This window comes from Balaenoptera musculus, chromosome 4 (assembly GCF_009873245.2).
Source record: "Balaenoptera musculus isolate JJ_BM4_2016_0621 chromosome 4, mBalMus1.pri.v3, whole genome shotgun sequence".
Classification (NCBI taxonomy): Eukaryota; Metazoa; Chordata; class Mammalia; order Artiodactyla; family Balaenopteridae; genus Balaenoptera; species Balaenoptera musculus.
Genome location: NC_045788.1, coordinates 60458926 through 60476687, shown reverse-complemented (window position 1 = coordinate 60476687; position 17762 = coordinate 60458926). Strand labels below are relative to the sequence as shown.

Sequence of the window (17762 nt, the reverse complement as noted above, 5' to 3'; positions counted from 1 at the left end):
AACAAAAGACCAGGACCAGATGGCTTCACAGGCGAACTCTATCAAACATATAGAGAAGAGCTAACACCTATCCTTCTCAAACTCTTCCAAAATATAGCAGAGGAAGGAACACTCCCAAACTCATTCTACGAGGCCACCATCACCCTGATACCAAAACCAGACAAAGATGTCACAAAGAAAGAAAACTACAGGCCAATATCGCTGATGAACACAGATACAAAAATCCTCAACAAAATACTAGCAAACAGAATCCAACAGCACAATAAAAGGATCATACACCATGATCAAGTGGGGTTTATCCAAGGAATGCAAGGATTCTTCAATATACGCAAATCAATCAACGTGATACATCATATTAACAAATTGAAGGAGAAAAACCATATGATCATCTCAATAGATGCAGAGAAAGCTTTCGACAAAATTCAACACCCATTTATGATAAATGCCCTGCAGAAAGTAGGCAAGAGGGAACTTTCCTCAACATAAAGGCTATATATGACAAACCCACAGCCAACATTGTCCTCAATGGTGAAAAACTGAAACCATTTCCACTAAGATCAGGAACAAGACAAGGTTGCCCACTCTCACCACTATTATTCAACATAGTTTTGGAATTGTTAGCCACAGCAATCAGAGAAGAAAAAGAAATAAAAGGAGTCCAAATCGGAAAAGAAGAAGTAAAGCTGTCACTGTTTGCAGATGACATGATACTATACATAGAGAATCCTAAAGATTCTACCAGAAGACTACTAGAGCTAATCAATGAATTTGGTAAAGTAGCAGGATACAAAATTAAGGCACAGAAATCTCTTGCATTCCTATACACTAATGATGAAAAATCTGAAAGTGAAATTAAGAAAACACTCCCGTTTACCACTGCAACAAAAAGAATAAAATATCTAGGAATAAACCTACATAAGGAGACAAAAGACCTGTATGCAGAAAATTATAAGACACTGATGAAAGAAATTAAAGATGATACAAATAGATGGAGAGATATACCATGTTCTTGGATTGGAAGAATCAACATTTTGAAAATGACTCTACTACCCAAAGCAATCTACAGATTCAATGCAATCCCTACCAAACTACCACTGGCATTTTTCACAGAACGAGAACCAAAAATTTCACAATTTGTATGGAAACACAAAAGACCCCGAATAGCCAAAGCAATCTTGAGAACGAAAAATGGAGCTGGAGGAATCAGGCTCCCTGACTTCAGATTATATTACAAAGCTACAGTAATCAAGACAGTTTGGTACTGGCACAAAAACAGAAACATAGATCAATGGAACAGGATAGAAAGCCTGGAGATAAACCCATGCACATATGGTCACCTTATCTTTGATAAAGGAGGCAAGCATATACAGTGGAGAAAAGACAGCCTCTTCAATAAGTGGTGCTGGGAAAACTGGACAGCTACAAGTGAAAGAATGAAATTAGAACACTCCCTGACACCATACACAAAAATAAACTCAAAATGGATTAAAGACCTAAATGTAAGGCCAGACACTATCAAACTCTTAGAGGAAAACATCGGCAGAACACTCTATGACATAAATCACAGCAAGATCCTTTTTCATGCACCTCCTAGAGAAATGGAAATAAAAACACAAATAAACAAATGGGACCTAATGAAACTTAAAAGCTTTTGCACAGCAAAGGAAACCATAAACAAGACCAAAAGACAACCCTCAGAATGGGAGAAAATATTTGCAAATGAAGTAACTGACAAAGGATTAATCTCCAAGATTTACAAGCAGCTCATGCAGCTCAATAACAAAAAAACAAACAACCCAATCCAAAAATGGGCAGAAGACCTAAGTAGACATTTCTCCAAAAAAGATATACAGATGGCCAACAGACACATGAAAGAATGCTCAACATCATTAATCATTAGAGAAATGCAAATCAAAACTACAATGAGATATCATCTCACACCGGTCAGAATGGCCATCATCAAAAAATCTAGAAACAATAAATGCTGGAGAGGGTGTGGAGAAAAGGGAACCCTCTTGCACTGTTGGTGGGAATGTAAATTGATACAGCCACTATGGAGAACAGTATGGAGGTTCCTTAAAAAACTAAAAATAGAACTACCATACAACCCAGCAATCCCACTACTGCGCATATACCCTGAGAAAACCATAATTCAAAAAGAGTCATGTACCAAAATGTTCATTGCAGCTCTATTTACAATAGCCAGGACATGGAAGCAACCTAAGTGTCCATCATCGGATGAATGGATAAAGAAGATGTGGCACATATATACAATGGACTATTACTCAGCCATAAAAGGAAACGAAATGGAGATATTTGTAGTGAGGTAGATGGAGTTAGAGTCTGTCATACAGAGTGAAGTAAGTCAGAAAGAGAAAAACAAATACAGTATGCTAACACATATATATGGAATCTAAGGAAAAAAAAAAAAAGTCTTGAAGAACCTAGTGGCAAGACGGGAATAAAGACACAGACCTACTAGAGAATGGACTTGAGGATATAGGGAGGGGGAGGGGTAAGATGTGACAGGGTGAGAGAGTGGCATGGACATATATACACTACCAAAAGTAAAATAGATAGTTAGTGGGAAGCAGCCGCATAGCACAGGGAGATCAGCTCGGTGCTTTGTGACCACCTAGAGGGGTGGGATAGGGAGGGTGGGAGGGAGGGAGACACAAGAGGGAAGAGATATGGGAACATATGTATATGTATAACTGATTCACTTTGTTATAAAGCAGAAAGTAACACACCATTGTAAACCAATTATACTCCAATAAAGATGTTATTAAAAAAAAAAAGACTAATACACTACTTGACTCTGCAGTGAAGAGCATTTCAGTGTTTTCTGTGAGCTAAACCTTTACCTATCACAGCAGGAATTCAATGAATAATGTCTAGGATACATAAGAAACAGAAACGGAAGCATATTATTGGAAGGCATCAGGGCTACTGTAAATAGTAGTTAATGGAGCTGGAAGTTCCCGCCAGGATGAGGGCTAGGGGATTGGGGTAAATGGGTGGCGATACATTGTTTTTAACCACGGCAAATAATACTTGGATATCATTTTTTAAATTGCTTTTTCACTCTGGCTGCAGAGTAGAAATCTGATTGGAGGAGGTCAAGAGCAGACGCAGGGAGACCGGTTAGGAGAATAGTGCAGCAGTGCAGGTAGAAACAAAGATTTATTAGACTAGATTGGTGGCAGCGGGGATGGGGAGAAGATGATGGATAAAAAAACACGATTAGCTCCAAAATATATAACAGCTCATGCAGCTCAATATTAAAAAAACAAATAACCCAGTCCAAAAATGGGCAGAAGACCTAAAGAGACATTTCTCCAAAGAAGACATACAGATGGCCAAGAAGCACATGAAAAGATTCTCAACATCACTAACTATTAGAGAAATGCAAATCAAAACAACAATGAGGTATCACCTCACACCAGTTAGAATGGGAATCGTCAGAAAATCTACAAACAACAAATGCTGGAGAGGGTGTGGAGAAAAGGGAACCCTCTTGCACTGTTGGTGGGAATGTAAATTGATACAGCCACTATGGAGAACAGTATCGAGGTTCCTTAAAAAACTAAAAATAGATTTACCATATGATCCAGCAATCCCACTCCTGGGCATATACCCAGAGAAAAGAGTAATTCAAAAGGACACAGGCACCCCAGTGTTCATTGGAGCACTATTTACAATAGCCAGGTCATGGAAGCAACCTAAATGCCCATCGACAGATGAATGGATAAAGAAGATGTGGTACATATATAGAATGGAATATTACTCAGCCATAAAAAGGAACAAAATTGGGTCATTTGTAGAGACGTGGATGGATCTAGAGACTGTCATACAGAGTGAAGTAAGTCAGAAAGAGAAAAACAAATACCGTATATTAACGCATTTATGTGGAACCTAGAAAAATGGTACAGATGAAGCGGTTTGCAGGGCAGAAATTGAGACACAGATGTAGAGAACAAACGTATGGACACCAAGCAGAGAAAGCAGCGGGGGTGGGGGTAGGGGTGTGGTGAATAGGACGATTGGGATTGCCATGTGTACACTGATGTGTATAAAATGGATGACTAATAAGGGCCTGCTGTATAAAAAATATAAATAAAATTAAATTAAAAAAAAAAAGAATAAGATGTAATTAAAAGACGACCATTCTGGGAATTCCCTGGTTATTCAGTGGTTAGGGCTCTGCGCTTCCACTGCGGGGACATGGGTTCGATCCCTGGTTGGGGAACTGAGATGCCACAAGCTGCGCAGCCAACAAAAAAAAAAAAAAAAAAAAAAAAAGACCATTCAGATATACTAGGATATTAGAAATTAAAAACATTACAATACAAATAAAAGAAATCAAAACACAGCTGGAACCAGAGGGCAGACAGCAGAAGCAAGAAGAACTACAATCCTGCAGCCTGTGGAAAAAAACCACATTCACAGAAAGATAGACAAGATGAAAAGGCAGGGGGCTATACACCAGATGAAGGAACAAGATAAAACCCCAGAAAAACAACTAAATAAAGTGGAGATAGGCAACCTTCCAGAAAAAGAGTTCAGAATAATGATAGTGAAGATGATCCAGGACCTCGGATAAAGAATGGAGGCAAAGATCGAGAAGATGCAAGAAATGTTTAACAAAGATGTAGAAGAATTAAAGAACAAACAAACAGAGATGAACAATACAATAACTGAAATGAAAACTACACTAGAAGGAATCAATAGCAGAATAACTGAGGCAGAAGAACGGATAAGTGACCTGGAAGACAGAATGGTGGAATTCACTGCTGTGGAACAGAATAAAGAAAAAAGAATGAAAGGAAATGAAGACAGCCTAAGAGACCTCTGGGACAACATTAAACACAACAACATTCGCATTATAGGGGTCCCAGAAGGAGGAGAGAGAGAGAAAGGACCAGAGAAAATATTTGAAGAGATTATAGTCGAAAACTTCCCTAACATGGGAAAGGAAATAGCCACCCAAGTCCAGGAAGCGCAGCGAGTTCCATACAGGATAAACCCAAGGAGAAACACGCCAAGACACATGGTAATCAATCTGGCAAAAATTAAGGACAAAGAAAAATTACTGAAAGCAGCTAGGGAAAAAGGACAAATAACATACAAGGAAACTCCCATAGGTTAACAGCTGATTTCTCAGCAGAAACTCTACAAGCCAGAAGGGAGTGGCACGATATACTTAAAGTAATGAAAGGGAAGAACCTACAACCAAGATTACTCTACCTGGCAAGAATCTCATTCAGATTCGATGGAGAAATCAAAAGCTTTACAGACAAGCAAAAGCTAAGAGAATTCAGCACCACCAAACCAGCTCTACAACAAATGTTAAAGGAACTTCTCTAAGTGGGAAACACAAGAGAAGAAAAGGACCTACAAAAACAAACCCAAAACAATTAAGAAAATGGTCATAGGAACATACATATCGATAATTACCTTAAACGTGAATGGATTAAATGCTCCAACCAAAAGACACAGGCTTGCTGAATGGATACAAAAACAAGACCCATATATATGCCTGTCTACAAGAGATGCACTTCAGACCTAGGGACACATACAGACTGAAAGTGAGGGGATGGAAAAAGATATTCCATGCAAATGGAAAGCAAAAGAAAGCTGGAGTAGCAATACTCATATCAGATAAAATAGACTTTAAAATAAAGACTATTACAAGTGACAAAGAAAGACACTACATAATGAACAAGGGATCAATCCAAGAAGAAGATATAACAATTATAAATATATATGCACCCAACATAGGACCACCTCAATACATAAGGCAACTGCTAACAGCTATAAAAGAGGAAATCGACAGCAACACAATAATAGTGGGGGACTTTAACACCTCACTTACACCAATGGACAGATCATCCAAAATGAAAATAAATAAGGAAACAGAAGCTTTAAATGACACAATAGACCAGATAGATTGAATTAATATTTATAGGACATTATATCCAAAAACAGCAGATTACACTTTCTTCTCAAGTGCACATGGAACATTCTCCAGGATAGATCACATCTTGGGTCACAAATCAAGCCTCAGTAAATTTAAGAAAATTGAAATCATATCAAGCATCTTTTCTGACCACAACGCTATGAGATTAGAAATGAATTACAGGGAAAAAAACGTAAAAAACATAAAACACATGGAGGCTAAACAGTATGTTACTAAATAACCAAGAGATCACTGAAGAATTCAAAGAGGAAATCAAAAAATACCTAGAGACAAATTACAACAAAACCACGACAATCCAAACCTATGGGATGCAGCAAAAGCAGTTCTCATAGGGAAGTTTATAGCTATACAAACCTACCTCATGAAACAAGAAAAATCTCAAATAAACAATTTAACCTTACACCTAAAGGAACTAGAGAAAGAAGAACAAACAAAACCCAAAGTTAGCAGAAGGAAAGAAATTATAAAGATCAGAGCAGAAATAAATGAAATAGAAACAAAGAACAAAGAAACAATAGAAACAAAGAAATCAATAAAACTAAAAGCTGGTTCTTTGAGAAGATAAACAAAATTGATAAACCATTAGCCAGACTCATCAAGAAAAAGAGGGAGAGGACTCAAATCAATAAAATTAGAAATGAAAAAGGAGAAGTTACAACACACATCGCAGAAAAACAAAGCATCCTAAGAGACTACTACAAGCAACTCTATGCCAATAAAATGGACAACCTGGAAGAAATGGACACATTCTTAGAAAGGTATAACCTTCCAAGACTGAACCAGGAAGAAATAGAAAATATGAACAGACCAATCACAAGTAATGAAATTGAAACTGTGATTAAAAATCTTCCAACAAACAAAAGTCCAGGACCAGATGGCTTCACAGGTGAATTCTATGAAACATTTAGAGAAGAGCTAACATCCATCCTTCTCATACTCTTCCAAAAAACTGCAGAGGAAGAAACACTCCCAAACTCATTCTATGAGGCCACCATCACCCTGATACCAAAACCAGACAAAGATACTACAAAAGAAAATTACAGACCAATATCACTGATGAATATAGATGCAAAAATCCTCAACAAAATACTAGCAAACAGAATCCAACAACACATGAAAGGGATCATACACCATGATCAAGTGGGATTTACCCCAGGGATGCAAGGATTCTTCAGTATACGCAAATCAATCAATGTGATACACCATATTAACAAACTGAAGAATAAAAACCATATGATCATCTCAATAGATGCAGAAAAAGCTTCTGAAAAAATTCAACATCCATTTATGATAAAAACTCTCCAGAAAGTGGGCATAGAGGGAACCTACCTCAACATAATAAAGGCCATATAGGACAAACCCACAGCAAACATCATTCTCAATGGTGAAAAACTGAAAGCATTTCCTCTAAGATCAAGAACGAGACAAGGATGTCCATTCTCACCACTATTATTCAACATAGTTTTGGAAGTCCTAGCCACGGCAATCAGAGAAGAAAAAGAAATAAAAGGAATACAAATTGGAAAAGAAGAAGTAAAACTGGCACTGTTTGCAGATGATATGATACTATACATACAGAATCCTAAAAATGCCACCAGGAAACTGCTAGAGCTAATTAATGAATTTGGTAAAGTTGCAGGATACAAAATTAATGCACAGAAATCTCTTGCATTCCTATACACTAATGATGAAAAATCTGAAAGAGAAATTATGGAAACACTCCCATTTACCATTGCAACAAAACGAATAAAATACCTAGGAATAAACCTACCTAGGGAGACAAAAGATCTGTATACAGAAAACTGTAAGACACTGATGAAAGAAATTAAAGATGATACCAACAGATGGAGAGATATACCATGTTCTTGGATTGGAAGAATCAATATTGTGAAAATGACTATACTACCCAAAGCAATCTACAGATTCAATGCAATCCCTATCATATTACCAATGGCATTTTTTACAGAACTAGAACAAATCATCTTAAAATTTGTATGGAGACACAAAAGACCCCGAATAGCCAAAGCAGTCTTGAGGGAAAAAAACGGAGCTGGAGGAATCAGACTCCCTGACCTCAGACTATACTACAAAGCTACAGTAATCAAGACAATCTGGTAGTGGCACAAAAACAAACATAGATCAATGGAACAAGATAGAAAGCCCAGAGATAAACCCACACACCTATGGTCAACTAATCTATGACAAAGGAGGCAAAGATATACCATGGAGAAAAGACAGTCTCTTCAGTAAGTGGTGCTGGGAAAACTGGACAGCTACCTGTAAAAGAATGAAATTAGAACACTCCCTAACACCATACACAAAAATAAACTCAAAATGGATTAGAGACCTAAATGTAAGACCGGACACTATAAAACTCTTAGGGGGAAAACATACGAAGAATACTCTTTGACATAAATCACAGCAAGATATTTTTTGATCCACCTCCTAGGGTAATGGAAATAAAAACACAAATAAACAAATGGGACCTAATGAAACTTCAAAGCTTTTGCACAGCAAAGGAAACCATAAACAAGACGAAAAGACAACCCTCAGAATGGGAGAAAATATTTGCGAACGAATCAACGGACAAAGGATTAATCTCCAAAATATAGAAACAGCTCATGCAGCTCAATATTAAAGAAATAATCCAATCCAAAAATGGGCAGAAGACCTAAAGAGACATTTCTCCAAAGAAGACATACAGATGGCCACAAAGCACATGAAAAGCTGCTCAACATCACTAATTATTAGAGAAATGCAAATCAAAACTACAATGAGGTATCACCTCACACCAGTTAGAATGGGCATCGTCAGAAAATCTACAAACAACAAATGCTGGAGAGGGTGTGGAGAAAAGGCAACCCTCTTGCACTGTTGGTGGGAATGTAAATTGATACAGCCACTATGGAGAACCGTATGAAGGTTCCTTAAAAAACTAAAAATAGATTTACCATATGATCCAGCAATCCCACTACTGGGCATATACCCAGAGAAAACCGTAATTCAAAAAGACACAGGCACCCCAGTGTTCATTGCAGCACTATTTACAATAGCCAGGTCATGGAAGCAACGTAAATGCCCATCGACAGACGAATCAATAAAGAAGATGTGGTACATATATACAATGGAATATTACTGAGCCATAAGAAGGAACGAAATTGAGTCATTTGTTGAGACGTAGACGGATCTAGAGACTGTCATACCGAGTGAAGTAAGTCAGAAAGAGAAAAACAAAGATCGTATATTAATGCATGTATGTGGAACCTAGAAAAATGGTACAGATGAGCCGGTTTGCAGGGCAGAAGTTGAGACACAGATGTAGAGAACAGACGTATGGACACGAAGAGGGGAAAACCGCTGTGGGGTGGGGATGGTGGTGTGCTGAATTGGGTGATTGGGATTGACATGTATACACTGATGTGTATAAAATTGATGACTAATAAGAACCTGCAGTATAAAAAAACAAACAAAGCAAAAAAAAAAAAGATAGGTGAAAAGATAAAGTTCATGAATTCTCCCAGAAAGATTATAAAAACAGAGAAATTAAAATTGAAAGTCAAAGAAATTAGAGAATCAAGATAAATGGTCTGACATCCAAAATAATAAATTTCAAAAGAAAATCCCACAAAACATAAAAAGACACTTTACCAAAGAAATAATATAAGAAAAATTCCTAGAACTGAAGGACTTGTGTTTCCAGGTTAAAAGGGCTCACAGAGTTTATTGCCCAATGAAAGAAAAAAAAAGACTCACACCAAGGTATATCATCATAAAATTTCAGATTCACTGAACGAAGAGAAGATCCTAAAACACTAAACACTTCCAGAGATAAAACAACAGATCTCACATAAAGAACTGAGAATCAGAATGGCATTGGATTTCTCAAAAAAACACTGGAAGCTAGAAATAAATGGAGAAATGCTTTTGAAATTTTGAGGAAAAATAATTTCCAACCTGGGATGTGTTACCCAGATAAATTATTTTTTTAAAAGATTTATTTATTATTTATTTATTTTATTAATATTTTATTTTTGGGGGGCTGTGTTGGGTCTTAGCTGAAGCACACGGGATCCTCGTTAAGGCACGCGGGATCTTCCATTGCGGTGCGCGGGCTCCTCGTTGGAGTGCGCAAGCTCAGTAGTTGCTGCACGTGGGATCCTAGTTGCCCTGCGGCATGTGGGATCCTAGTTCCCTGACCAGGGATCAAACCCGCGTCCCCTGCACTGCAAGGCAGATCCCTTACCACTGGACCACCAGTGAAGTCCTTACCCAGCTAAATTACTAATCAAGTGTAAGAAGGGAATAAAGATATTTTCAGACGTGCAAAGTCTCAAAATATTTCCCTGTTATGCATCCTTTTTCAAGTTATTAGGAGATGTGTTCCACCGAAATAAGAGAATAAGCAACAGGTGAGAAGACATGAGATCCAGAACACAGGAAATCCAAAACGGGTGGGAGACAAAGGAAGTTCTAGGGTGATGGAAAAGCAAGTCCACGGTGACAGCTGAGAAGCAGGCCCAGAAAGAAGTGCAAATTGAAGCAGAAAAATAAAAGGCTTCAAAACAGAAAGTGAGCAAGATAACAAGAAAGAGAAAGGAAATCCTAGATTACCTGGTGTGTTTGAAATACGTGGAGAGATGGTTCATATACTTGTCAGAGATTTGTTTGTGGTAATTGAAAATTAAGCAAATAAAGAACAGAGCAATTAACTCCAGCAAAACCAAAATACATAAGAAAGAAAAATGTAAGTATAGTATTACAGAGCAAACAAAGAGAACTAGGAATTAGTAAATAATATCAAAACAGTCTTAATAAGGTAAATGAATATTTATTAAATCCCAAATTGTGATTTAACAATACTGGGGTGTCATGGGGAGGCAAAGTGGGTATATGTCTGGGTATGTGTGTGGAAGGAGTAGTGTAGTATTATATCTATATTCCATAGTAAATAATGTCTCAAATTTAAAAATCAAGAAAGAATACTATATAGAAATACAGTGCTAAATAATGAAAGAAACAGCTTAAGATTTCAAAATGGGAAACAAGAAATTAGGTGTGGAGCAAAGAAAGTGGGGTTGTTTTTTGGTATAAGCCTTGTAATATTTAGTTTTATTAGTCTCTGTACACATTATTTTGATAAAAATAACAAATTAGAAAAAAAACGGATCATTTTTACCTGTCCAAGTTCTTCATTCAGATCAGAAGTATTGACTTGAGCTTTCTGATCTGATTCTTCATGATAGAGATCAAGATCCCAGCCAATAAAAAATGATCCAAGAAATTTCTGCATTTCGACTGTCACATATAATGAAATTGGAATGATGAAATTGTAGAGTACCAAAAAAGCAAGGAAGTCTGAAATAAATTTCAGAATCTAGGGGAAAAAAATGATTGCTTGATAAGAGAAAAATATGAAGAAAATTATCAGATAGTTTCATATCTAAACAGACCATCAACTATATTCTGAAGCAGAAAAGTCTCATGAATTGAAATTCATTTACTGAATTGTCTTTTTAACACATCTCCTTTGGTTATTTTATTGCTCATTAGAATCTTGAACAAATTAAAAGAAAAAAGGTTAAAACCAAATTACTTAATTTGTTACTTTTTAGAAGCTACCAAAAAAGCCTGGTGTGACTGAAATTACTTACGGCAAAATTATAATTAGATCCTCTGTAGCATACTTACCATTCTATTTCTACACATCAAAATCACAGATAACTAAAAATTGACTGTAATTTTAAAAATGTAAAATAATTGCTAGGCTAGAATTGCTAGAAATTAAAACTCTCAATTACAGATTACACAGGACTAGCCTACTTCAATGGCATAGCAGTTCCACATTTTAAAATATGTTCTGTAAAAGATAAAATACCTAATTGTAAATGATACTGAAAATATGTTCCTGTGATTATCTGCTTTTTGGTCTCTTGAGATTCAGACTTATCTTCCAATATTTGTACTTTAATCTAAAGTGAAATTTGGAGAACAATTTACCAAAATTGCAAGTTAACTTCTCCTGGTAGTCCATATTTAATCAGTTTAAAACTTTTTATGACATAATTTGTATTTACTTCATACCACCAATATATTGACAGTAAGACTCCTTGAATTATTCTGATAGAATTGAAAATTCTATTTACATACAGTAAATAGAATAAAAATTTCAATTTGTAGTACTGAAGTGGAATGCCAATACAGATGACTTAAATGTCTGTGATCTCTTTTAATTATTCAAGTCATGCCATAGGGAATATAACTGCTTATGCTGTAAAATGTAAAAAGCATACCAGTACAAACATGCTGGCTACTCTTCACGTGCAATATCCTTTTGTCACCCTTGAATAGTGATAGTTTTAGGGATGACAGTGGTCACTCCTATCAGAAGTCACTACCAAAGCATTAAAAGAAATAAAATTTCCAAAGAATAAAATTTTCTTTGTAACAGAGTCAAGAACACCATGAAGTACCTTACTACTATTTCTTTGATGTTCTGTTTTTTGGTTATACCAAGGTTCATCCCATTTTTCTTCAGCTTGCCATGTATATTTCAAGATGGTACTGATGATGGCTTCAGAAATAAGGATTATTAGATAAATTATCAAAAATGTATTCATTGACCTGAAATGAAGAAAGAGAATATAAAGTGTATCAATTATATGTTACTATACTCATTTGTTTGGAAATTAACATTGGTATTAAATAAGATACTAAATATCAATATATAAGATATTACGGTAGCTATTTAAAGGACACAGTCTTTGTTTTTAAGAAATGACCATTCAATTCAATCCATTTACTAGCAATAAAAGAACAAATACATAAGATTACAAGCATATTTACTATAGTTAACTACCGTTCAAAATGCTTATAGTGGGCTTCTCTGGTGGTGCCGTGGTTAAGAATCCGCCTGCCAACGCAGGGACATGGGTTTGAGCCCTGGTCCGGGAAGATCCCACATGCCACGGAGCAACTAAGCACGTGTGTACCACATCTACTGAGCCTGTGCTCTAGAGCCCACGAGCCACAACTACTGAGCCCGTGTGCCACAACTACTGAAGCCCACGCGCCTAGAGCCCATGCTCTGCAACAAGAGAAGCCACTGCAATGAGAAGCCTTCGCACAGCAATGAAGAGTAGCCCCCGCTCGCCGCAACTAGAGAAAGCCTGCACACAGCAACGAAGACCCAATGCAGCCAAAAATAAATAAATAAATCATTAAAAAAAAAAAAAAAAAAAAAGAAGAAGAAGAGGACATTTCTGCATTAGCCTGTCCCAGGAAGAAGAGAGACATGAGAGGCAACACTGAGTCATCCCAGCTCCTCCCGGCAGAGCTCAGCTGACCCTCAGCCAATCCACTCATCTGTGACAATGAATGGAAGTGAATGAGTTGTAGGACAGTTTATGATGCAGCAATTTGGTGGCAGTGGCTCACTGGTACACCCTTTATGTTGGTACTTCCCCATAGCCAATAAACCTGCCTAAGTCTCCCATTAGGCAGGGAGACTCCCAAGAGTCTTTTCTCTGGGGGAGAAAAAAAATGAAATCTTGCCATTTGTGACAACATGGATGAATCTAGAGGTCATTATGCTAAGTCAGACAGAAAAAGACAAATACCGTATGATCTCACTTATATGTGGAATCTAGAAAAACAAAACAGGGACTTCCCTGGTGGTCCAGTGGTTAAGACTCTGCTTTCCAATGCAGGGGGTGCGGGTTCGATCCCTGGTCAGGGAGCTAAGAATACACACACAGTCCCTGGTTGAGGAACTAAGATCCCACATGCCTTACAGCCAAAAAAAACCCAAAAACATAAAACAGAAGCAACATTGTAACAAATTCAATAAAGACTTTCAAAAATGGTCCACATCAAATAAATAAATAAATAAATATTAAAAAACAAACAAAACAAAACAAAATGAAAACAGACTCACAGATACAAATAGGTGGTTGCTTGCTGGTATTGGGGGGATGGGTAAAATAGGTGAAAGGGATTAAGAGGTACAAACCTTGGGTTATAAAACAAGTAAGCCATGAGAATGTAATATACAGCATAAGGAATATGGTCAATAATATTGCAATAACTTTGTATGGGGACAGACAATTACTAGACTTACTGTGGTGATCATTTCATAATGTATGCAAATATCAAATCACTATGTACTACACCTGAAACTAACATAATATTTTATGTCAACTATATTTCAATAAATTAAAATTAAATAAATAAAAATGAGAAACCATCCCTATCTTCAAGGATACTATCTTTTGTTGACTTGAAATATATATTTTTATATACACATTTTATACATATAGAATAATATACATATCAATAGTCATATTGGGACTTCCATGGTGGCTCAGTGGTTAAGACTCTGCGCTCCCAATGCAGGCGGCCTGGGTTCGATCCCTGGTCAGGGAACTAGATCCCACATGCATGCTACAACTAAGAGTTCACATGCTGCAACTAAGGAGCCCTCAAGCGACAACTAAGGAGCCTGCCTGCCGCCAACTAAGACCCAGTGCAAGCAAATAAATTAATTTTTAAAAAGTCATATTTATGTGTAAATAAATGAAAATAGTTTTCTTACTTTTCTACTGCAGATCGTTTCTGTGATTTGCTCTTGTAATTTAATGCCATCTTAGTTTCCATTCCAGTATACACAGCAACACCTGCAAAACAAAACAGTCTTAAGATAATCCTCTACCATATTTCACAAAAGAAATGTACTCACTAGCACGAAAGAAAATCTAAGAAACTGTATCATCTGAGAGTTGTCAGAATTTGGCTTTCCTTTAAGTCTTTCTGGAGTCTTTTAAAAAAGGCTTTCCAAGTGCAATTTTGGGAAATTCCAGTCATTCAACCTGCTGAATGAGGAAGGCATGTGGGTTCTGTTCCTGAATTATAACTGGGATATCTGAATGAAAGAGGTATCATTTGAGTTGGAATTGATGGAGGAAAGATTGGAAAAGATATCGGAAAGATAAAGAAGGCAGGGAAGGCTATAATAGACAGAGCAAACAGTGTTGACAAAGAAATAGAAAAGCACTTTCTGTTAGGCTGTAACAATGGATTGGCGTCAGTTTGAAAGACCTTGAATGCCAGAATCTGGAGTCTAGACATAATCTCATAAACACTGGAAAGATAATATGGAATCTGCCAGAGTAAATGAAATAAACACAAGGAAAGTGCTATTTAAAAAATACGTGCCTATGTGAATGACTGAGATGAGAATGACAGTAATAAGGGGACTAAAACTGGGGTAAGACCAGTCTTATTAAAAAACTTTGGAGTTAGAGCTGGGTTTGAAGGCTAGCTCTGCCACTTATTAGTTCCGTGACCTTGAGCAAGTTATCTAATCTTTTTGAGTCTCAATTTCCCCATCTTTAAATGGGAAAAATATCTAATAAAACTGGTATGAGAGTTGTGTGACAGATTAGCAAAATGCCTAGAAACAGAAAGATGATCAATAACTGGAATTTTCACTATTGGAATTATCCTTCCAAGGCAGGGATTACAACTCAAATGACAAAGGGCACCAAAATTATAGAAATGTGAGAAATCAGACAAAATGGTACAACACAGAGAGGTGGTGCTGAGGAAAACAATAGCAGACCCATTTAAAGGCATTCAAATACACATTTCCTAAATTTTAAGAGTGTGAAAGGTGTTACTGCTAGAGAGTTGTTAAAATACAGCATTACACGAGAGGGCCTAAAAGCCCTGGAGATTTTCTCTGGCTTCTGCCATTAAAACTTTACTATGGTCCCCTTTTAAAAATTGTGGTAAAATACACATAACATACAGTTTGCCTTTTTAATACAATTCAGTGGCACTTAGTTACATTCACAATGTTGTGCAACCATCCTAATCTAAGTTGAGACTATTTCATCACCCGCCCCCCGCCAAAAAACCCTGTACCCATTAAACAATCATTCCCAATTCCCCTCCACTCCCCAGCTGCTGGGAACCACTAATCTACTTTCTGTCTCTATGAATTTGCATATTCTGGGTATTTTAAGTATGAATGAAATCATACAATATGTGGCCTTTTGTGTTTGACTTCGTTCACTCAGCATAATGTTTTCAAAGTTTATATATGTTGTAGCATGTATCAGTACTTTATTTCTTATGGATGAATAATATTCCATTACTTGGATATCCTACAATTTGTTTATCCACTCATTAGTTGATAGACATTTGGGCAGTTTCTACCCTTTGGCTATTGTGAACAGTGCTGCTATGAACATTCTCATACGAGCCTTTGTTTGAGCACCTGTCTTCAATTCTTTAGGGTATATAGCTAGAAGCAGAATTGCTGAGTGATATGGTAATTCTATGTTTAACTTATTGAGGAACTGCCAAACTATTTTCCACAGCAGCTGCAACATTCTATACTCCCACCAGCAATGTATGAGGGTTCCAATTTCTCCACATCTTTGCCATACTAGTTATTTTCCTTTTTAAAAAAGATATGGAATTCTTTATCAGAGAGCCTAATACTGAGAGATAAGATACAGTACAGTAAACAGGAAAGAAGAGACTGAGGAAGAAGAGCTCAAAAGCTGTAAATATTCAGTGAATAACATAAGCTGGCCAGAATACGACGGGCCATTCCTGAAAGGCGAGGAGCCAGTTGACAGCCACAGGTTATCATTGACTTCACAATTTACCTAGAGTTGACTCAGAGCATAGTGAATTAGTTCAGCTCGACAATGCAAGAGCACTATTTATTCATCCTTATGATCCAGTCAGTGTATGTTCCAACAGTATCTGTTATATAGTCACAGATCAATAAGATTTCATTGAATGAATAAATGGATGAACAAATGAGTCAGCAGTTTTAACAATCCAATCTAAGAATAATCATAATGGAATTATACAAGTGGTTTACTGCACCAAGGTGTCAGAGTATATAGTTCTCAACACCATTAACAGAAGTGCCAGAATTATCTTAGCATGAAGTATTCACGAAGAAAATATAAGAGCAAGGTTCTAACCTATTACTCAAAAATAGGAATTAACAAAAAATACAACACAAAATTATATTAATACCATCTTTGAAAGAAAATTATCATAGACAATAAATTATCTAACCAAAAGACCACAAATGCTGTGCTTTTAAAAATACTTCATATAAAGCATCAAAACAAATCTATAATTTTAAATTTTCAATATATACAAACCAAAAATTTCTTTTGTGTTTTTTAATCTGGCTCCACGAAGCAAGAGACTCTCTGGCCCCAGAGGTCTAGGGAAAAAATAACCAAAACCATTGAATATATTAAAATTTCAATTAACTTTAAAATGGCATCTTTAGCAGACAGAAGGTACTTCAGCTATACTTATAACAATGCTTTCATATAAAACCAAAATCTCTGCTACTGTAAAGCTGTCGAGGTCAATCATGATGTTAGTTACCATTACAACAAATATCTGCCTTAGCATTTCAGTCATTTTAAGATTAATGGCTCAGAAATAAGACTATGCCTGTAGATAAAATCACAAAGCCACTTGTTTTAGAAGTTTAAACATAAAACTCAACAAAACCAAAAATTAAGCAATGACTTTAAAATGTTTTATAGAAGATAAAATTTTAAAATTTTGAGCAAAATCAATTAACAGTTTTCAAAGGGAAAATACAGAATTAAAATGCAGTGTAAACAAGGTTGCGTGAAGAAAAAAATGCAAAATAAACATAAATTGTAGTATGATTTGTATATAACTGCATGAGTTCTGCACAATTAAAATTATACTAGGTTATAAAAGATAACATAGTAAG

At 36.3% G+C, this 17762-nt stretch overlaps 1 protein-coding gene across 7 annotated transcripts in view; it reads right to left on the bottom strand.

Moving 5' to 3' along the window:
* ATP11B (ATPase phospholipid transporting 11B (putative)) overlaps positions 1–17762 on the bottom strand; it is a 128190-nt gene that overhangs the window by 62824 nt on the left and 47604 nt on the right. For all 7 annotated transcript variants that reach the window (XM_036851894.1, XM_036851895.1, XM_036851896.1 and 4 more), the window contains 4 exons: positions 17167–17231; positions 14571–14652; positions 12451–12601; positions 11157–11354 (listed from right to left, as the gene is read on the bottom strand). In XM_036851894.1, the coding sequence (XP_036707789.1) occupies positions 11157–11354; positions 12451–12601; positions 14571–14652; positions 17167–17231 (496 nt within the window). The remainder of the gene's footprint in view (positions 1–11156; positions 11355–12450; positions 12602–14570; positions 14653–17166; positions 17232–17762) is intronic.